Genomic DNA, 23,225 nt, shown 5'->3' with positions numbered 1-23,225 from the left:
TGGATTCAGCAAAGGGTGGGTGTCCTGAGCTGAAGTTACCTCACAGTGGTAACTCCTGGTATCAGAGTGTTCAGTTTCTAGGACAAAAGTATGTGTGTGAAGACAAACTTTTGCAGTATAAACTTTTTTGTCTTCCAAATACAAAAATGAGTTGATCCATTTTGGAAAACAGATGTTGTATTTAGAGTTATCTAAGACCTTCTAGAGTGGATTGACTTTTATACTTAGTTTTGAAACTAGACTTCATTTTTTCATAATAGCCTTAAATTTCAGTGAAAGCAAACTTCTGTGCTTTTGAAAAGTGCAGCAGACGAGAATTGTGGGAGGAAGGGGAAGGAAGAGGAGATTTTAAATATTCTTCAGAATTTGTAAAGGTAAACAGATCTCAACCAAGCTTAAAGTGTATTCTCACTGATTCTGTAGTCTAGGTGTACTGTGATACCTATTTTGCTACTGAATCATTTCCCCGTCTGCCCTGATCGTGTCAAAAGAGAAGTGACTCCCTTTTGCCTTAGTTACACTGACCCCTTCGTCTTCCTCCAGTTGCTGTATTGCTCTGGCTGTGTTTACACACCTGGGATTTGCCATCCAGGCAAAATGTATTACCACAAAGTTTGTCTTTTATGAAAATGGAAATCGAATCACACGCTTCCCCTGCCCTCCTTTCTCCCCCAGCTCCCTATAAGCTATCGTGTGAGATGAACCAAACCTGATGTTCAGGGAGACGCGGAGTCTGGAGCCGTGGGATGGCTTGCTCTCTGCGAACAGCGTTAAATATGCTGCTTGTAGTGGTGTCCTCTGTGACCAAGTCCTCCTGAAGGTAATGTCACTGTAAACCTGGAGTAACGTTTTCTTGACTTTTAATGGTCGCTCGTGGTTTGGAGTGGAGTACTTGACACCGTGGAACTTGGGGCTAGATTTTTTTTTTTTTTTTAGTTAAATTATTTTACTGTACTATCATAAATGAAAAGGTAAAAATAAAGTATGGAAAGTTCTCTGCTGTCCTTGGTCATGGTGTGGTTATTAAATGCTGTAGGTGGGCTGTATTTTAGTGGGGGGAAATGCATGCCACTCTCCATGTTCCAGCGTGCCCTGTGTGGGCGAGCAGGAGGTGTTTGGGAGCAGCAGCTGGCCGTGCCAGGCCTCCCGACGGGGCGCAGTGAATCGAAGCCTGGCATCTTACCGTGATCGGCAAAAAGCTGAGGCATAAAGAAAAGCTGGGTTTCTTTAAGACCACTTTACACTGTTGTGTTGCACACTGAGGGTTTCTGGATCTGGGTATATGGGATAGATGGGGTGTTTTACTATTTTTTACATATTTTGGGTGGCGTTGGGGGCATTTTTTTAGGGAATTTATTTAGAGATGTGGCCTACAGCTGGATTACAGCGCCTCTCTAGTTCTGATGGTGCTCCAAAGGCTTAACTACTGAAAAACCTGATAAACCAGGGGAATTAGCGATAGGACGAGAGGAAATGGGCTTAAGCTGCACAAGGGGAGGTTTAGGTTGGAAATTAGGAAAAATTTCTTCACGGAAAGGGTGGTCAAGCATTGGAACAGGCTGCCCAGAGAGGTGGTGGAGTCACCGTCCCTGGAGGTGTTCAAAAAACAGGTAGACGTGGCACTCTGGGACATGGTTTAGTCTAGTCTGCCCTTGATTGGTTTAGTGTGGACTTGGTAATGTTAGGTTAATGGTTGGACTGGATGATCTTAAAGGTCTTTTCCAACCTAAACGATTCTATGATTCTATGATAATTAAAATTCTCTTCATTATTGAGATTTTATTTCTGCTCCTCCTCCTGCCCGCCTCTGCGGGCCGGGGGCGGGCCCGGGCCCTCTGGCCCCGCCCTCAGGCCAAGCTCCGCCCACCCGGCGTGCGGCGCGCGGCGGGGCGGTGCCGTAGCCTCGCTCTGGCCGCCAGCCCCGCCCCTCCGCTCTGCTCGCCGGGAGAAGATGGCGGCCGCCGGGGTGGGCTCGGGGCGGAAGCAGGTGCGGCAGGAGGAGCTGCGGCGCCTCATGCGGGAGAAGCAGCGGCAGAACGCGGGGAAGAAGCGGATCGACTCGCCCTTCGCCAAATATCCTCGGCAGCGGGCTCGGGGGCTGGCCAAGCGCGGTGAGGGGGGGCTGGGGGGGGGGGGGGAGGGGGCCGGTGAGGGGCGGGGGGTCCGTGCCGCAGCGCCCTGCTTCCCTTAACGGCGGCCGCCACGTACAACAGCCTGGGGCACCTGAGCTGCACGCTGTGCAACGCGCCCGTCAAGAGCGAGCTGCTGTGGCAGACCCACGTCCTGGGCAAGCAGCACCGTGAGGTGAGGGGCCGCTGGCCTGCCGCCCTGGCTGGCGGGGGTGGCGGCGGGCTGCGGGCGGGCGGTGGTGGCGGTGCTCTGGTCCCCCGGCAGCCCGGCGGCGGGGGGGTTGGGGGGGTACGGGTTTCAGCTCGGCGCTGGCTGGGTTTTTGTTGTTTTTGTTGTTCAGAAGTCACTGGGCACCACGTGAAGAAGGGGGAGGACAGGGGCGGTTACGCCGCGTTAGCGGAGGCCGGGGGTTTGCTGCTTTTTGGGGTGTACGCTGAGAGAGCACAGTTGAGTGGCTGCCGGGAGAGAGTAGCGTAGAGACAAGCCTGATTGTTTTGTCTTGTTCCGTTTTCTTAAAACCTGTGTACCCATTGAAAGGCCAGCACTTGAGAGAATCGTCCCGTGTCTTTCAAGGGAGGTGCTCTCTTAAGAGGAAGCTGTTCCCACCTTAGCGACAACTTTTAACTGTCACTTGTCTGCAGCTTTCCATAGTTGGACTTGGAAACCCTCTTTGGGTTTACTTTGTTACCCGCATGTTATCAAGCGACAGCTTGTGTGTCGTTAAGAAAACATTTTTTTTAAAATAATTTAGCAGTAAAGATAAATTGTTTTATCTTCAGGGAGGTTGTAACTCAGATGCAAGCTTAAGTCTGATTGTTTTATCCTTTTAAATTCTGCTGCTGTTAGCAGAAACTGAGAGATTGCATTGCATTTTGCAAGTACTAAGGAAAAGACCGAAAGAACTGAAGGGTTCCCAGTTCATTGCCTGTGTTCTGGGTAGATCATTGTGGCAAGGCACAGTGACATGTCCTTAATACCACTGCTGTGTTTTAATTTTAAAACACTTAACAATTCACATGAGTCCAGCCTTCCTGCTCTTTCCTCCAGTATTTTACTGCTGTAGATGTCACTGATCCTAGTCTTTCCTTTTTCGCTCATACAGCCTCCCTCGTGCACGTGTCAATTCCTCTGCCCCCGTGTTGCATCATTTGAGAGGCTGACAGAAACATTGGTCTTGGCTTCTGTATCTGTGATGTCTGTTTCAGTGACCTTGTTATAGAAAGATATAAGCTCATTTTAATAAATTATTCTAAAAGCCATATTTTAAGCTGCAATCCAGAAGTTCCTGCTAGGAAAGTGTCCTGAATTTTGTACTACTTTACAGAGAGCTGCAGAATTAAAAGGTACAAAGCAGACAGCAACTGGTTCAGCTGCTAGTGCATCATCTCATCCTGTCAAGCGAAAAACTGTTGATACAGAAAATACAGAGTTAAAGAGAGTAAAAGGTAAGGAGAGAAAAATACTTAATCAAGCACTTGCCAGAATCTAGCCATTTTACATCTTGAATGTTTTTGGGTTGGTTTTTTTCCCATGGAAGTGAGTGTGAATACACAAGACTGTTAATGTCAGCCTGTTGCTGCTGTTGAGGGAAAAAGTCTGTCTTGCTCTTTCTCTGTGAGTTCACTGATCAAGGGAAGACTGCGCTTCTGGTAGTTTACCTAGTTTTCTTCTGGGTTATTGAGTTCAATTAGGTCATGGGGCTGTGGGCTTGGTCCAAACAGAACTAGACACAGTGTAAGTTAAACAGTAGAAGCACTTGCTCAGAAGTGGTGTTATTCCTTTTCAGTGGGATCAAGCAACTGGATTCTCACAAATCATGTGTGAAAGTTCATGCTAAAAGACAGTTAATTTTTTTCCCTTGGTGCTACTGAACATGTAAATATATGAAATATATGAAAGTGTGCATTTGTGAACTTACTGCTGTAGTAAGACTTTATTTGAGGCATATTTCTTTTAAAAGTATGGGTTGTAAGAAGTGACTCTTGCCTCTTATACAGGTACAGACGAAAAGCCACATACATCTACGTCTGGGTAAGTAGATCTTACTACATGTGCGTTTTTTTGTAACTGTACCAACTGTTACATTCTCACCCCATTTTTCCTCATCTCTCCTTCCTAGCCAAGGGTAAAGATTCAGAGAATCAGCAGATCCCTGCTTCTGCTCATTTTCTAACGTGGGTCTATATTCCTGAACATGGCAGCCTCTTCCCCAGTGCAGATGAGAAAATCATGGTATTCTCATATATAACTCTAGAGTCTGTGACGAAACAGGAATTATTTTACTGTCGCTATCAGACTTTTAAGGATTAACATACGGTGGTATTACGCAGTTTGGTAGAATGTAAATAACTAGATTGTGGCAGGCGCTCTAATTTTCAGTGCTAGCATACTGCAGAAGAGATGGTAGTCTGAAATTTAGACAAATTTTAAATGTACAATTAAATTATATTTATTCACAAAAACTACTAACAAATGTTAAGATGTTTTTGTCACTTAAAATTCATGTAAATGCATATCTTGTAGTTGAACTCTCACAAATATAGGAGTGTATTTGACTTCAAGGGATTGGGTTAAGCATCTTACTACCACTAAAGATTTCTGATGGTATTTGGGCATCTTTGTGGGATTGGTAGATGTCACATGAGGCCTGCAGGTCTGCTGTACGCTTCTTCGCAGGATAAATTATTACTATCTTGCATAGATATTACATGCTGTTACCTTGACACTAGAAGATGCTTACCTTGTGGAAATTTTGAGTGTGTGTGCAAAATTAACAGTTGAGAGGTTTGTTCATTATTAAAGTGATAGGTATGAGTATTTTAAAGTATAACCTGGAACAGTGTTTGGCTTGGAGGCCTGCAACTATTCTAAGCAAATCTGGGTTTTCTCATTGCTGAACCTGTGTGGCGCTTCTAAGCTGCAGTTCTGAGCTGCAGTAGGTACCCAGAATAAGTAGCTGTGTTTATTCACGAAGGTTATCAAGGTTTACGTGACACTAATATGACCTCTGAACTGTGAATTTTGTATTTAATGTGTTCACAGCAGGAATACAGATGCAAATAACTTCGAATGCAGAAATACAGTTACCTAAGCTGCCATTCCTCCAAATGTACTTTGCTATAGGATATTTTTATTAATGTTTCTGATACTGAATATTCAAACACAAAAATGGAATTGAAATGTGTTCTCAGAATTAACCTGAGCAATCCTGGGGAACTTCAAAAGAAAGCAACAAGTATGTGCTGCCTTCAGACAACAGTTACATCAGCAGCTGTGCAGTTTAGGGTATGGCACAATATCTGAAAGATCGTATTGCTTACAGATTGAACAGGCTTTGGATCCTAGACTGTAACTGATTTTTGTGAAGTTTGAAATACTGATGTTGTGTGTTCTTTACTAGGCTACCAGCAGATTTTTTTGATGAAACAGAGCAAGATGGTGCAAACGAACAGCTTTCAAAGGGTTCAGGTCCCAGTTTATTGTCAGGAGATTACGATGATGATGATGATGATGATGATGAAGAGGAGGAACAAGATCAATCAAACAAATCTTCTGTTATGCATAAAACTGAAATTCCACCTCCAGCTCAAGAAGTAATACCTAATTCTCTGCCTGCAGGTAATGATGACTGAAATAGTAAGTGATTCAGTAAGGAGTGTTTTAACTGATGATGGAAGGGTTTTCATTTATTTTTCTAATTATTGCTATTAGCTGGTTAGGGTGTGTTACATTGCGAGTAGAGAAAGGAGATTCTTTGCTAGTTCATTATTGTGTGTGTTCTCAGCATGCTTATTGATTTTATGTTCTAACTGTTTGAGGCTGTCAAGTGAAATAATGTCTGGCTGTTCTTCCCTTGATTCAGTAAGGTATTAATTGAAATTCCTGTCTAGTCAGAACTCTACAGAGAAGCTTGAACAGTTCTTTTTGTTCATAGGCTTCTGTCCTTTCTTACAGACTTCTTTGACAGCAAAACTACAGCTGCTCCTATAGTTTCCCATTCAGGATCCATACAGAAAGCAGAGATACAAGACAAGATAGTGGAAAGGTAAGTGGTCAAATCATATATTGATAAATTTGGGAATCGTAAACAAACATTATCCTTCCAGGAAATACAGGCTGTGATCACTTAGAAATCTGTCATACTGTTAATTTGTATTTGGAATAGTTTGTATATACAGTCAGCATCTAGGATTATTTCAGACGGGTATTTCACACCCTAAGGGCAGGATAAGAGATGGAGCAATGCCATACAGTGTCTGTTAGACATCTCTATTCGCAATTTTTAACACAGGATGCTTTTGAAGCTTAGTGTCAACCGCTGCTTTTAACTGTTTTAAGAAAACCATTTGCCTGTTCTGTAGTAGTGGTTCAGCTCACTTGGGCACATTTTTAGACAGTGATTTACGCTTTCAAAAGTAGAAGCTGTGCTGTTAAAATGCTTGTGTGCTCAGCACACTGGAAAGAATAGTTTAAGAAGCCTAAGCTCTTGTCCTGGTTTTGGCTGGGATAGAGTTAATTTTCTTCCTAGTAGCAGGCATAGTGCTGTGTTTTGGATTTAATAGGAGAAGAATGTTGATAACACGCTGATGTTTAGTTGTTGCTGAGTACTGCTTATGCTAGTCAAGGACTTTTCAGCTTCCCATGCTCTGCCAGGTGCACAAGAAACTGGGAGGGGGCACAGCCAGAATAGTTGATCCAAACTGCCCAAAGGGCTATTCCATACCATATGACGTCATGCCCAGTATAGAAACTGGGGGGGGGTTGGCCGGGGAGCAGCAATTGCTGCTCGGGAACTGTCTGGGTATCGGTCGGCGGGTGGTGAGCAATTGCATTGTGCATCACTTGCTTTGTATATTATTATTGTTATTATCATTATTATATTATTATCATTACTATTTATTAAACTGTTCTTATCTCAACCCAGGAGTGTTTCTCACTCTTACTCCTCCGATTCTCTCCCCTGTCCCATTGGGGTAGGGGGAGTGAGTGAGCGGCTGCGTGGTGCTTAGTTGCTGGCTGGGGCTAAACCATGACAGCTCTTGTTTTGCCAGTGAGGTTTAAACCTGTCTGCAGATCCTTGTAAGTTAGATAAGACCAAACTAAAGTTTTGATGGTTGTAGGTAAAACTTGGGCCGTAAAAAACTTGCTTCATTTCTAGGTCCTTTATAAAAGATTATGGATTTTATTCTTGACTATTTTTAACGCTGCAATAAAGCAGGTTGTATAGTGTTAACTTGACATAATAATAATCAAACATTTCAGGAAAGAAAACACTGCTGAAGCTTTGCCAGAAGGTTTCTTTGATGATCCTGAAGTGGATGCAAAAGTAAGTGATCTGCTTATTTTATGCTGCTGGGTTTATTTCTGCCAGCTGTAATGATTTTCTGAGTAGTGAAGATGCTTTTCCAGGTAATTAGTCATACCAGAATATAAGCAAATGACTGAACTATTTTGGTTTGTATAATTAGAAGACATGAAAAGGGGCAGGAAGAGCTTGTTAAATCATCTCTCAGAGTGTATTTTTGATTGTGGTTCCTTAAAGATTTTCAACCCTCTTGTCTTTTACTGCTATGGGGTTTTTTGATGCTTGGAAAAGAAAAGAAAGGTGCACATTCAATGTGTTTCTCAAAAAAATCACAACTAAAAATCTTAGAATTTTGATCAAAATAATTCACACTTCCTTCAGCTTGCACAGTACCAAATGATGACCAAAATAAACACTGATATTTGAAATACAAAGCACTTTTTTTGGTAAAATTTAGCACAGATTTGATGACTTTCCTGCCGCCTTTATTGAAATAATAATGTTGCAGGCTCGAAGTCTTTTTTATTTTCCTTGAGTATATTTCCCTATTTTTCATACCATGGAAAGCTACTGGTGTATTTAAATTAGACTGTGAGGTTGAGCTATGACTTCTGATTTGGAGACCTTCCAAATAATGCTTCTTTATGTTCAGTTAGTTCCACTGTCACAATTACAAGCTTAGATGTCTCTTATTTGTTCTGGCAAGATTCTTTTGGCACCACTCATGCCCACATATTGGCATATGCGAATAGTTTTGAATAATGACATACTGAATATTGAATTATGTAGCTGAAAAATGCCTTTTTTTTTAATCCCCCCCCCCCCCCCCCCTTTTTTTTTTTTTTTGCACGTGAGTAATTGGTATGTTACACTTTTCAAGTATTTGGTTTCACCATGAGTTGGGAAGCTTGCAGAAAGCGGGAATGCCTGGCAGGCAAAAGAAAATCTGCTTGTATCTGTGAGGACACTGGTTAGTGATCTTTGTTCTGGTCATCACCTCAGCTGATAAAATTTACAAGTGGATACGTGTTCCAGTAAGCTCTTCCTTGAATTGCTTTTCTTTTTAATCAGCCCTTTTTAAGTTTAGCTAATATGCAGGGGAAGGAAGATGTTTGTGACATTGCGTATATTGTGATGGCTGCAGTGATTCTGTGTTGGAGTCCTACACAAAACAATTATTTTCAGAATTAACAGCTTTTTGGAAGGGAGACTGTGGGCTTGAAAAATGTTGGTTCTTTACATCAGGAATTTATAAAGCATATAAATTCTGGATTAGATAAATATTTCAAGGAAAAATAGTATCTTTAGTGTTTAAATTTATTGTAAGAAATACAAATAATTATGAATTACAAAAGACAACCACAATGCGTAATAACACAGTACATACACGTATGATAGAAATAATCACAGAACAGAAAAATGAAATGATGACTATTACTTCCCAATACGTAGTTTCTAATTTCTTCTATAAACTTAATTCATACTACTGGATTTTGTATAATCATTCAGGAACAAAACGTACCAAACTGTCTTTACCATGGGGATGACTGATGTGTTACCAAAAGAGAGGAATGAATAAAGGAAAAATAAAACTAATGCAAAAAGATGGTGTCATGAATTATTCTGTTCAAACTGCTTAGTTCTCCTAGCTGTATAATTTCCACCCAGTCCAGAGCCAGGCATAATCTGTCATCTAACATACACTATATGCCAAATCTTCCACTCTTGAATTGTGGAAGTTTTGGTTACACAGGTAGATTATCTTGTTTATTTCCTTGTATTAAATACTCAGTCTGGTTTTGATTACCTTAGTTGTAGATCTTAAACGCATTCTTACAGCTACTACTTTTTCAGTCGTCTTGTCTTAGTAATTAATGCCGTCTACCACAGAAGAAAAAGCTTTGCATGTCATTAAGATTGGTATGTAGCGGTACTATTTCTTCTGTTAGCCAACAAAATTAGACTAGATTTGACATATAGTCAGACTATCTAACACCAGTCAGACTTAGTGACTGAATCATTTGATATTTTATGTTATGCCAAAGGCAAATAATTCACTGCTTTTTGACTTGTGAGATAGCTACTATATATGATTAAACAAGCAGCTTACAGAAGAATTTAAAAGTTATCACCTGACATAGTGAAATTACAGACCATCAAATTCACAGACTTAGTCACTTTTTTAATCCAAACGTTCAACACCAGCCATTCCTAGTCAGTTATTCTTTAATGCTACAGTCAAGAATGTTGGTTTAATCCAGGAGTAGTCAGATTTTTTCCTCCAAAACCATTGTGCAGTTGCATTCTCTTACTTACATACATTACTTAAACAGAAGTATGTTGACCAGGCTTTTCTGAGAACACAGCATAATTTGTCCTGTTTCTCCAGGTGTTTTATAGTGCCCCAAAGAGTCACTAGACATAAATTGTTAACAAGCCTGTTTTTTCACGTTCCTTAGGTGCGAAAAGTCGATGCTCCAAAGGATCAGATGGACAAAGAATGGGATGAATTTCAAAAGGCAATGCGACAGGTCAACACAGTAAGTAATGGAATCTATTTTTATTGATTCTAAATACTATACACAATAAGGAAAACGACAGTTTCATGCAGCTCTGCAGAATGACTGACATCTGCATTTGTCAGTTGTTTGTTGCAATGCAGTGTGTGGTTAAATGCACTTTATAAATGAGCAAAGGGTTCTTTCTATTTTCCACTTAAAGGAAATTAAGTTGAAAAAACTTTTGATCAGGATCCAGTCATCAATATATATCTAGTTACATTTGTTAAATTGTTTTTAAATAAGATAGCATGTACCTCAGATCAGCATCCTGTATCCAAACAGGACATAATTGTGGGCTCTTTTTTAGATGAGATACATTCATATTTTAACCTTGAAAAAAACAGAACAAAACACCACCTATTTGTCTGCCTTTCTCAAAAAGGATCTATAAAGTGTAGGTAACCTGGGTTTTATGGTTAATTTAAATGTACTGGAAAGGAACCCCAAAATTTGGGAAAGTGACAAAAGATTTTGTATGTGAGAGACGTAAGTTGGCCACCATTTTTCTGTACTTTCATTTTTTTACTGTTTAGCATTGTATGGAAAGTCTTCCCTGGAACAGGTTTTTATCTGTCCTTTTGTACAATATAAAACTGTCACTAAAGATACCTGGTGATTTCAATCTTCCCCTAGAGTATTTGCTAGTTTTTTAATTTTAATTGTAAACAATTGCTCATATGTCAACTGCTAGGAAAAGCGGTGCAAAAAAATTTATCATTGCTCATTTTAAAGTGGTCAGCACTATAAACAGAGCGAATGTTTGTACAAAAGCAGTGGTGGATACATTTTGCTAGCATTAGCCATTCAGATAATTCTTCAGCTTAGAAGGAATCTTCTCAGTTATGCGTGGACCATTGATTGCATAGCATCTCCCAGACATTCAGATTTGAGAAAGTATATGCTGAAAAAAATAACAGGTTAGAAACACTTCGGGATCTAGTGGGAACATTTAACCAATACTTTCAATAAGCTTGTGTAATTAAGTCCCAAGCACTGGGATATAACTCATATTTCAGCCTCAGACTTTGGGTGCGTGTAGTTTGTTTATGCTCAGTTTCAAATAGTAGTGTATTGAAAAATTCAAAAGGTTAACCCCAAAGTAGCCAAACTACTTTTAACTTTGAGTTTTAAGAAAAAGCATTTCCATTTCAAATTAAACCAGATCAGTTTTTTCCTGTATTTGCCTCCAGAGTCTTTTGTGAAGGTGGGAGTATATGTATAGGAGATTGACATTGACTTGAGGTAGGGGGGAGGAAGGGAAGACACAGACATCAAAAAGGAACAACAGTGGAATTCAGGTTGAAGGTGAATTATCTTAGCGCTTTTCTGGTTTAGATTTCAGAAGCAATAGTGGCAGAAGAGGACGAGGAGGGACGACTAGATCGTCAGATTGGAGAAATTGACGAGCAGATGTAAGTAGATCAATTTTTCCTCAAACTTTCTGTTCTCCAGCAGTAATGGATCGCTATTTGACTAGAGTGATAAAAACATTTTTAGTTTTAATCTTCTGTGATACTGCCTTTCATTAATCACCTAAATATTTGAAGGAGGAAGACAGACTCCCTCAAATTGCAGAGTGATACCTAATAAAGACATGAATTTTGGGGCAAAGTTATGTAATTATTTGCAAAGAGAGAGTGTGCTAGAAGCACTGAAAATACAGCAAGCAGGCATGGGCAAAATAAAGCAATAGAAGGCAAATTCTTTGAACAAACTGTTCCCCTTCCCCCGTCAAATGTCTTCATTTGTATTTATCTGTGAATTCTGATGGATGTAGAATTTAGGTGAACATTTTTAAAAAACAAGGTTTGATATTCTGCACTGCTGTTAAAATTTTGATAATGAGATTTGTGTTTTGACCATCCATTTGCTGTACTGAAAATGCCCTGTTCTGTGACTAACTCTCCTGGTTTCTAATAAAAGTTTACTTAAAGGTTTTGTTGAATGATGCACTTCATTACATGAAGTGGGTTTTTTCATTTTGCTTTGTTGAAATGGTAGGTGTAGGGGTTGGATAAGCGTTTAGTTTAAAATGACCTGAAATACAGCTTAGTGGAACAGATTGTTACCATTATCATGTAGCTTAACACATCGATTAACACTGATTATGGTAATGGCTAGCGATTGAATAGAAAAACATGAATTCTGATTTTAATGAACCTTGCAACAAAAAGAAGACACTAAAAATTAAAGCAACGCTTAAGCCATCTGGCCAGATTTACATGCTACAGATAATCAGCATATAACAATAGCATTGGGTTCAAACTGAGCTTTGGTAGTATAGGGATGTCTTTTTAACAATGTTCGTGTAATTTTGGAGAGGGCTTGAGCTAAACCTGGCTGTGTTTGAGCATGCATTTTTACCAGTAGCTTAGGATGCTATAGTATGTAGAACCAAATTCAGAAATTTGTAGAGAATTTCAAGTTTGTTACCATAATTATTTTTCCCAAAATGAAAGTTCCAAATAGCTTTTCAAAGACTGTTTTTGTAGCTTTGTCTTCTGAGTGCATTTAAATGCAGACTACTTCAAATTAAATTCAAAATTAAATTAATTCCACTGAGATTAATGTTTTCCTTAGCCTTCAACTCTTCAGCTGTGACTGCCTGTAAGTAATCATATTGCAGATATGCAGAGGGAAACAGGGTCCAGATAATAATCTGTCCCTGTTGACTCTTCCTATCAAATAGGAATGAAAGAAGCAAAGATGTATTTAAATCAGGCTGATACTACTTGACATTTTCAACAAAATACCCTGTTAAAATTGCTAGAATAATTGTTATAAAACATATTTCAAGGACAGAACTTTTTCAGAGATGCCACCACTAAGTTATCAAAATAGATAGGCAATTGGTATCTCCCCTTTCTACCATATATGAAAACTGTAAGTGGAGCAAAGAATGGCATCTCTTCTTGTGTGGAAGTGGATATTGGTTCTGTGCTTTTTTTAAAAATTATTTGTGGTGGTATTGCAGTTGTTCAATACTTGGATTAGATCTCATTGCCAGAGAGTTGACCACACCTCTCCTCTGGTCTGTTTCCACTCGATTAATCCAGAGAAGGTGCACTAGCATATTGAAAGCTTATTTTCTAATTGATGGGAAGCTGTGGAGCTTTTTTAATCCAAAGTTGGAGAAGCAAAATCCAGCACCATAGACAATCTAATTAATGTGGGAAGGCCACAAGTATTAATAGGTGGTTTACTTTTCAACAGTGAATGTTATCGCCGCGTTGAGCTTTTGCGTAACCGCCAGGATCTGATGAAGGAGAAGTTAAAGGAAGCCATGAGATTAAGAGCAACTCAAGAGAAAGAGGATGAGGCTATTGGTAGCGAAGATGAAGAAGAATTGCAGGATTTGCTGTCTCAAGACTGGCGGGTGAAAGGGGCTTTGTTGTAGCATTTCTGCAACGTGGTTGATATCTATCCGTGATGTTACTTCCATTGTTAGAAGTGAGATGCTTTTGTTAAATATTTATTTAAAGAGGATCGTGAGATGGTGAAGCGCCAAGTGTATTAAAAAAACCCACTCTTTGTAGATCTTAATTGCTGTAAAAACTGTATATTGCAAGTATTTTACAATACTGAATGTACCTTTCCTATTAAGATTATTGGTTTCCTACCAGAGGTATTTTAATGGGATTAATAAGTAACTGAGGTATCTCTAAAGTTTTGGAAGCATTAGATATATCTGGTAATTCTGAGACTTGGATTGTTGTGTATAGAAGTAAAGGACTAGCAAAAGTAATAGTGGATGGAGTTTTCCCGGATTGCGGGGTTCAGGAAAGGAAAATATTATGCATTTATGTTATCTTAAAATTTATAAGTGCTCTTCCATCCATTTCCCCAGCTCCCAATAAAATATGTACATATTTTTCAGGATCTGTTACCGTTTCTTTGTGTGTGTAAGGGCCAAGCTCAGAAACGCTGAGCTACCGCTTCTCCACAGTGACTGCTCTGTGATGTGCCATAGGCAGTGCTGAATATTTTTCTTTATAGTATCTTGTTTTGCTTAGTGCAGCCATAGCGTAGCATACCTCACATTTCTTGAACCAGAGGGATGAAAACACAATGGTTACATATTTGCATAACTAAACGAAAAGGTGACAAAATGCCAGAGAGGGTGGTACTCCACTGGAAATTGATGAGGTAAAATAATTCATCTAGCTGCAAATACTGGAAGTTTTCTTAAGATACTATCTTAGGGATGGAGAGCATCTAAAATTGATTTCTGTTCTGATAAACACAGATGAAGTAAAATCAAGAACCAACAAACTTGACAAGACTGGGACATGGAAAGCAGAACTACCTTGAGCTTTGGTAAGTGTCTCTTTCTTTTTTTAATGAAGCATATTTTTTTACTTTTGCAAATCTTAAAACATTTCAAATTTGCTGAGGACTTTGAAAAAATAGGAGAAATGTGTGGTTTAATTTTTATCAAAAAGTAAAGTTGTGAAGGAACAGCTTAACCAGTTTTCCTGGTTTTTGAAGATTCTAGTTTTAAAACAAGTTAGGTTTTAAAGGGAGAAAACAAGCTTTGTTCTTATGGGAGCATTCTAGATACTTGCCTCAAAGATGTTTATTCACTAAGCAATAAAGAGAAAAACTACAGCTAGGTGTTTGATTTGCCTGTTTTGGAAGAAAGACTTGATAAGGTGGGAGCCCTTTCTGTATTGTGAGATGCTTTTTCACCATTCCTGGTTTCCAGGATCCTTGGGTTCAGCTCTTTATAAAGCTGTCAAAATTCAGGCAATGGTCCTTAGCAGTTTGGTGCATCCATTTATTCCTGCTCACATACGTTGGTTTACAACTATTGTTCTTTTGATTGATTTAATGACCATAAGCGTAAGTAGCTGTTACTGCTAAAATGTTTGACAACACTGCAGTCTTACAGGAATTAGTACTGTTACTGAGATAGCAACACTCAAGAGAGTATTGAAACAAATAACGAATGTTTTGGCAAGTTGGAGAAAACTTAGTTGGGCCAAAACTGAAATAAAATTCCCTTCTGTAGCGTGAAACGTTTGACTATCAATGTGTAAAGTGCCTATCGTGCTGTAGTGAAAGATCTTTAGATCCAGTTATCACTATAAAGAACCTCCAGCTGAGAGCATGGTACATCAACAGATGGATAGTTTTTTTCAAAACAAAATGAAAGACACTCCCCCAATTTCACTCTCAGAAGAGCTAAGCTAAGTTTCTAATTGTTCTACTTTGCTTGTCACTCACTCATCAAAGCATACTAGCTTGTTAACACTGAACTTTAGAACCACTCTCTGCATTTGGCTTAATGTCAGAAAACCAGATGTGACTAAAGTCAGGTTACACTGAGCATCATGGACATAAATGTTTTTACAGTATAAAAACATCAGTCTCTGAGTTTATAACTTACACTTCCATTTTGTACATATATCTATAACTCTACTTTCATTTTGTATGTGAATCTGCAAATCATGGTTCCAACTGCAAATAAATAGGAAAGGAACTGAGCGTTAAACAGTTCAGCTGTTTTAATTCAGTTGCCCTCCCCTTTCACGATATCTAGTGGCAAGAAGCTAAAGGCAGCGAGTTTGGTTACAGTGGAGGGAGCTCGTACATTCAAATCCAAACCAGTGCAGCCCATTGTTTTCATTATTATTAGGAATAGATGGCAGGAATAAACACCAGGACACTCCTCTCATCACTATTCATTATCCTTGTGTAACTTCTGTTGAAACAGTGGAGACGATGGACCAGCCAGCGGGTTATGTATTGCTGAGGAAGTAACTGACAGCACTGGTCCCTCTAGGTTCTTGCTTGTTTAAGGGTTGATGCTTTTTTCCTTGGAGGAATCTCATAGATCCACAAGTAGTGTTGTATACAAGTTTTATACAGCTTGTTGCATACAACTGTACATTTCTTCACCATTTGAAACAAAGCTTTTAAGAGAGCTTTGTGAAGAAGATAGGAGTGCTTTGCTGTCTGTATCCTACGTGACCGTTGATGCACATGTGCTGTTGTGTCAAGAAGGCAAGAAATCATCCCGCTTTTTAGCAGTGAAAGTAGCATGGCTGTAAGGGAGAAGAGGGAATTATCCCAACCTTACTGAATAGTCAAGCTAATTTATCAAGGTAAATGATCTCCTGTGTCTTAGAAAAACGTAGGTATAATTAATTTCTATTTTAAGTCTGTCCTCAGTTTTAGAAAACCATTTTATGATGAGCTATGCAGCTAGATAATTAACCAGAGCAAATAATGGCTTTTAAAAATATGTACGTACTTAATTTCTTTCTAACTTCTTCACTTTCTTGAATTCTGTTTTTAAACAATAAAGATGAAAGTAGTCCTAATAACTAGCTCTGTCCATAGCCACTATTAAAAATGAACTTTTAATCTCTGGCACAGTGGAATTCAGAAGAATATTTTAGTTTTCTGATCTCCAGGACTTGCAGAAAACTGAAGAATCAGAATTAAGGGGGCACTTAGCATTTGTAATCCTTATTTATTGATACATTAATGGAGAGTGTTGCCCAAGTTTAAGAACTGTGGAATTTCATGCCACCAAAAAATAGTTGTGATTCTTAGCTCAGTGTTTTTGAAACTGGGAAGTGACTTCCAGGGCCAAAATGTGTGTGTGTGTGTGTGTGCGCGCGCACGTGTGTTTGAAATGGAGGTCCAAGTAGCAGCTCTGCAGGGAGCAAATAACCATAGCTGCTACTGCCAGTGGTTGGTAGTTAGCTGTTCTCTGGCAAGTGCAAACAATCACAAATGGTACTCTCTGTGCTAACTTCTTTCATGCCATGGAAGGAATAAGCTGCTGCTGTCACGACTTCGAAGTAGATGTGGAAAAGGGCCTGTATTTGGTACAGAGGAGCCCAAAAGTGATTGCACGAAACGAACCAAACCACCACCAACAAACAAAACCGTGTTCTCATTTGCTAACATGACTGTTTGTCATTCCTCCACTAAGGCATAAAACTGTAAAATTTGCTTCAGAATCACAAATACTAGTTAAAAAGAACACTAACATTAGCTTTGGTCAGGCCCCTTGTCAATAAATTTAATTTGAGGAGAGAGAAATTTTGCTTATTACATGCCACTGTAATTAAATTCTCTGCATTTTATCATCTTAAAAACACTAAGCCAGAAATAGCTCTAATGAGAAAAGTCGTATTACTCAAATATTTTCAGCACTTAAAAATACTTTCTTTTTTCTTATAATCAAGAAACCTTTCACTAGGAAATCAGATGGTGTAGCTGTCGTTAGAAACCATAATGCGAGTATATCGTGTTTCAGAAATTCCCTTTTGTTGGGTAACGTCAGATGAATTTGACATTTCTCTTTCATTTCAGTCACTGTCTTGAGACATATGCCCGTCTGTAGAGTGACAGGACGCATGCATTGATGCAGAAACTCATTTAATCAACATTACTCCGTTCCTTCCTGGAACCAAGGAGTAAGTACACTTCAATGGCAAGAAAGGTCATATGCACTTGTATCCCTAGGAAGTGTTGCTCAGGCCAAGAGACTGACGTTTTCTGGTGTGAAGCAGTTTTTCTGCCTTCATGTAATCTTCTGTTCATCACTTCACTTAGATCTATCCTGGCCTGTCAGCTGGGAAAAGAAATGCGATCAATCCCCTTGTGTAGACATCTAAGCCAGGTCTTCCTTCCAAAAATATAGTTGAGGGGCTAATGCTTTGCATAATTGGTGGTTACAGCACTTACGGAAGATGTAAGAGATCTGTGTTCAAATCCTTCCTCTCTGTGCTGTCTTTTGAACTTACAGTTCCTCTGATCTAGTTGAGCAGCCTAACAATTGCAGTCTTTCTGGTAGAAGCTGTGCCACTGTAAAATGATTGAATTATTGAGCGTGTGTGACTTCTCTGATAATCATGACACTCGCCTCAGAAGGGGTAGGTCCTGTTCCAAGTACGTAAGTGGAGCTGAAATACATTCAGCTGAGATTGAGGCTATGGAAGAAACTGGATTTGGATCTCCCCCATCCCAGAGAAGCACTCTTATTTTTATGCTGCTGGGTATTTAAAAATGAAAAAACAGGGACGCTTCCATTTCTGCCTGGTTTGGACGGGGAAGGTTCAGCGCATGCTTTCAGACTCTCTTGTGAAACCTCACAGAAACACCTTGCCCGTGCAGCCCAGTGAGGCTGTGGCATTTCCCAGGTGCCTACATTTGTGGCACCAGTGAGATTTGTGCTGTTAGTTTCCTAGGAGCTTCGACTGGCACAAATATGCACCTTGGGGCCCATAAATACCTTCTGGCTATGCCTGAGAACAGAAAGCAATCTGGACTAGGTTATGTGGCTGAATACCTCTAACTTTGTTTTCGTTCTCGTTGACTATTCCAGCCAGCATTCCTACTTTCTATTTTTTTCACTACAGAAACACAACAGAGCTTTCTGAATTCGTTTGAGATGTTTGCCAGAACTCTGATACCGATTTGATGATACGCAAGCTGCAGAACTTGTGTTATCTTTTATTTGGAAACACAGTTGTGTGGGCAGTGACCTTTTCATATCGGGTGCATGCTTCCTCTTACCTACCTTTGGGCATGAGTGGTTTAGTTTTCAATCTTGGATAATACTGTTTTTTACTCCTCCCTGCCATTACTTTCTTGTGTTTTGTTTGCCTGTTTTCTATATTAAAGCTACCCAGGAACAACTTCTTGCCATTCAGAAATCTTTTCCAACTAAAATAATTGAGTCCTCAGCCTAGATTTTATCACATTTCTGCCTATATTTTTTGCAAAAGCCCTCTCAGAAGACTGTTTTTTTTCCTTCCTTTGTCCGTGTGTCTTTATTTTACCTCTCTTCATTCCACACACAAACGTGCCCCTACACTAGTTTGTTTAAATCCCAGTCTGTTCTAGCTGATTCTGCAAGGCACATGAGAATTATTTATGTGAAAGATGCTATACACGACAGAGCTGCTGCTACCCTTTGCTTAGCAGCTTTACTGGGAGAGCACAGCCTTGACCTACTTGGCGTTGAGCAGCAATAATGTACTCTTTTTTTTCATTTACACTAGACAGACTAGCCAGAGAAATAGCTTTTGCTGTTTAGGAAATGAAGAATATGGAGGTCCCTGCTGTGAAAGCAGCTTCAGCTCTCCTTTCAAGAGTAAGAAGTTAAATAAGCGATGATAACACAGAATTTTATCAGGGTGAAGGTTAGTACTACAGCCTGTAGTTCTTCCAACCTAAGGGTTGGAAGAGCTAATTCAACATTGGGTCAGGCTTCCTGGGTGCTGGCATGCCACAAGGCATTCTGTAATCTTCCTCAGTAGCCTTTATTGTCAAGAGATACTCTGTGGCTGCATCTGCATTGAAAAAGCTGTGGATTTCTACAGCTTTCCAGGTCTGTATGCACGTCTTGGTCGTATTGTAGTTCCAGGCTCAGACTCAAGACCAAAGATACATAGCAGGCCTCTGTACCCTAGAGTCCATGGAAAATCATAGGGATATGCCCCACAAGTACTCAGCCGGGGCAGCGAGGGGAACCGGGACCCTGAGCTAAGTGCCAGGAGACAGGTATAGACCTTAGCAGAGTAGGGATGGAGGTTGCAGAATGAGTCTCATGTCATTAAGGATGCTACTCGCTTGCACTGCCAAAAACTCTGCTTTCTCATGAGGACAAAGCATTAAACGCGACAGTACTGCCGGTGCCCTACGAGGAGAGGTGGCCAGAGCGCAGCCAGAAGCGCTGTACGCAGCAACAACTGGGAGCCAGCCCCTCTCTGCCACTTCCCTGCGAAGAGAGAACTTGAGGCTGTGGCCGCCGTGCTTCAGCAGATCCAAAGGAGGAGCTGAAGGGCTCAAGCTGCGTGTCAGGGCAGGAGGAGAGGCTTCCCTGGGCCAGCTCTCCGTTCTCCGTTTTTAATGCAAATGGTAATGCTCCTCCCAGCTGCTGGCCTAGTTTCCTGGCTGGGCGAAAGGTGCTGTCTAGAAGCCTCATCACTGAACAATGCTGCTGGGAATGGGAAAATACGAAGGGTCTTAGCAATATTGTACTCGCTATCCAAGTTTGTTCTTTTGTTCTTGTTTTTCTTTCCCCAGCATCTGGTCTTAAAATCAGTATGGGAAAACGCAAGAGACACAAACCAGTGGCTTCTTGTAGCAAGAAGCCAAATTCTGTCTTTTCTATGCAGCGTGAGAAGTTCTCCAACAGCAACTTTGTTAAAAACCAAGTAAGCTTTTGCAGAAATACTGCTTACTCTACTAATTACACAGTCTTACACAATCTGGCTCCATCTAATCATGAAAAGACTTATCATGCCTGACAATGGGCTAATTGTACTTCTAACGTTGCCAGTATTGCACAGTTGTTACACTCTTTCCCAATGAGCACTGGGACCTTAAGCGTGATGATATGAAACCTTTAATCATTAATGAAAACAAGCAATTTGTCTATGATCTTAGTTTGACAATCCATAAAATAGTGTTTCTCAAATGACAAATTAGCAACTTGGTTACAAAGAACAAAGTTTAAACAACACAACAGTTGTATGCACAAAGCTACCACGTCTTTTTTTTTTTAAATCAGGAAAAAAATTTATTTATAAAAACGTCTCATTTAATTTACTGTCAAGTCTCTAGCTGAATACAGTGGTTTAGAACACTAACAGCCCATGCTTTTATACAGATTAGCGAAAGCATGAACATCAATGAAAATTAACCCCCAAAAATAACTTTTCTTTGCTTTATGTAATGAGCCACAACAGTGTTAAAACTGGAACAGTAATGAAAGCAACACAAGAGTTAGGAAGCACAGTTGCTTAAAGAGTAAAAGAAGTATTTTCTTTTGATGTCTCAGAATAATAAGAAAGTTAGAAATGGCAGAAACTCCTCTGTAGATTAGTCCATAGAAAGCATTGTCTCATGGGGCTTTGGAAAAGTCCTGTCTGGTGGCTAATGCACTAGGGCATGATGAGATACATTACAGAGCCCCCAGGCCAGTAACTTCTGAAGACAGCCTAAAATGTAGGAACAAAAACGAGGAAAAGAAAAGGAGAAAAAAAAAAAAGGCAAAAAAAAAAAAAGAAAAAAAAAAATCTTCTCACTATTAAAAAAATAACACTTGAGTACAACCAGCATAGAACAGCATTTCAATGCAGGCAAGTTTTCTCACACATAAGTTGGTAGTTTGTTTTTTCTTAAATTGTCAGTTATTGAAACAGTTACAATAGTCCAGAACAATTTTACAGCAGTTTTCTAGAGCTGTTAAATAGCTGAGGTACCTTGACATTACTTCCAGTTTTTCCTCCATTATATACAAACCAAAAAAAAAAAAAAAAACCAAACCAAAACAAAAAAACCCCAACAAAACCAACCAAAAACCCCATTTGGATAAGTGCAAACTGTAACAACGGCAGTTCTACAAATGGTTACAGTGACAAAACTTAGTGCAAGGGTACTAAGGTGAAGAAAAGCCCACAGAATACAGAAATGACACAAAATACTGAGATAGTACTTAGCCCTATACAATAATAATAACACACTTTGAAATACCATGTTTTAAAAAGTATTGCATTTGCATTGTGTTTTTAGTTTATATTAAAATGCACTGAATACAGTTCAATTGTTAAAGCTTTGTGTCCAAGGAGTGCAAAGTGGATGAACATGGCGGGCTAATGGGATTCTGGATTTGGAAGTGGTGAGGAAAACAATATTGCATTACTGAGTTACGCAACAGAAATTAAAAAGAAGGCGGATGGACAAACAGAAAATGCAGTTAAAAACTAGTTCCAACAGCTAGCAACCAGCCATTCCATCACCCAGCTCTCTTCGCTTTGGCTGCAATTAGGTGTCTGGCTTTTAGTTAATCTGAACACGGTTAAGTTCTTGTTGGAGGGATGTTATCTGTCCAGGCAGCAACCTTTTGAGTGTCCTTTGATAAGCGCTAGATTTTATTTGTCGTTACAGTACAATCCGATTGCATGATTAGGGGTGAGTTAAAGAGGAATGCATTTAGAGCCACCTAACAAAAATGGTCGTGTTGGCTGAACAAAACAGATGCGGGAGGGGCTACCAGAATAGTTACTCTGCATGTCTGATTTGTACCTACTATTAAGTACTTACAGAAACAAGTACTTTATCGGTACGTATGAGAGTAAAACATCTGAGTACAAAAAAAAAAAACAAAGGAGCCTGCTCTCCCTCCCTAAAGTGGAGTTCTTAAAATTATCTTTTTCCAAAGCTGAGAAAAATTGTTGCACCCTTTAAAAGACCGGAGCGGAAAGGCACGGGTGCCTGATATTTTTTTCCTGTTGTCTTCCAGTCATTTTAATTTAGTTTTTCTCAGCCCAGGAAGCCTCATTTGTTGCACGGAGAAGGACCTGAGGCTTGGTACTTTCTAGCCCCCATCTCCTGCTCGCGGGCAGGCGTCGGGGCAGGGGGGACGGGAGGGAGCAACAGGCCGACCGTGGGGGACCAGCACTTCAGGTGGGATTTCGGGGCGCTAGCCATCATCAGAAGTGCCAGGTTTGCAGGCTCTAGCAATAGAAAAAACTACCAGAGGTGCCGATCTGCCATAGAAAATGGTTCTGCGGACGGAGGGACCCCTTCCAATGGATGTAACTGTGTGTATGTGCCAGGCAGCGCTGCCGGAGCGGGACCCGGCTGTCAAAATTTTACCTCGTTTGCGGTTTTCCTTTCTCGCCGGGTGTCAACCCGCCGGGGTGGGGGCACCCTGCTGTGCCATGGGGCTGCCGGAGGGCCAGCCCTGGCCGCGGCCACGGCGGGGGGACGGCGAGCCCCCGGGCTGGCAGGGCGAGCCCCTGGGCTGGCGGGGTGAGCCCCCGGGCTGGTGGGGCAAGCCCCCAGGCTGCAGGGTGAGCCCCCGGGCTGGTGGGGCAAGCCCCCGGGCTGGTGGGGCGAGCCCCCGGGCTGCAGGGTGAGCCCCCGGGCTGGTGGGGCGAGCCCCTGGGCTGGCGCGGCAAGCCCCCGGGCTGGCGGGGCGAGCCCCTGGGCTGCAGGGTGAGCCCCCAGGCTGGCGGGGTGAGCCCCTGGGCTAGCAGGGCGAGCCCCCGGGCCAGCACCTGCCCGCTGTTGGAACTAGTTGGTAGGTGGTGCCCGGGTGTTAGTGGTTATGGAGAGCGGAAGACGACTTGAGTCGGCAACAGTTAACACTAGCAATTTAACAGAAAATAAAAAGATGCCGTATTGTTTCCTCGATAACTAGGATCTACCACAGACTCTTGGCAGAGCTGGCAAAGCTTGCATTGTGTCTCATCCCT

The 23,225-nt window shown here is 40.8% G+C and overlaps 1 protein-coding gene across 1 annotated transcript; it reads left to right on the top strand.

The window, feature by feature from the left end:
- The first annotated feature begins 1,951 nt into the window (after positions 1-1,951).
- Positions 1,952-13,541, top strand: ZNF830 (zinc finger protein 830). Its single transcript, XM_075728117.1, has 10 exons — positions 1,952-2,073; positions 2,205-2,304; positions 3,455-3,575; positions 4,128-4,161; positions 5,531-5,748; positions 6,085-6,175; positions 7,393-7,456; positions 9,895-9,975; positions 11,332-11,408; positions 13,210-13,541. Exons 1-10 carry the CDS (start codon positions 1,952-1,954, stop codon positions 13,391-13,393), a joined length of 1,092 nt encoding a protein of 363 aa, XP_075584232.1. The 3' UTR covers positions 13,394-13,541.
- Positions 13,542-23,225: the final 9,684 nt, after the last annotated feature.

Source organism: Pelecanus crispus, chromosome 2 (assembly GCF_030463565.1).
Source record: "Pelecanus crispus isolate bPelCri1 chromosome 2, bPelCri1.pri, whole genome shotgun sequence".
NCBI lineage: Eukaryota > Metazoa > Chordata > Aves > Pelecaniformes > Pelecanidae > Pelecanus > Pelecanus crispus.
Note: the sequence above shows the minus strand (reverse complement) of the source record. Positions and strands in the feature narration are given on the sequence as shown.

Excerpts from the sequence above, each read along its gene's own strand:
- ZNF830 (XM_075728117.1), top strand. The coding sequence starts at position 1,952 with ATGGCGGCCGCCGGGGTGGGCTCGGGGCGGAAGCAGGTGCGGCAGGAG. Across the intron at positions 4,162-5,530 it reads CCACATACATCTACGTCTGG|GCTACCAGCAGATTTTTTTG; the intron begins GTAAGTAGATCT and ends GTTCTTTACTAG. Across the intron at positions 9,976-11,331 it reads CAATGCGACAGGTCAACACA|ATTTCAGAAGCAATAGTGGC; the intron begins GTAAGTAATGGA and ends TTTCTGGTTTAG.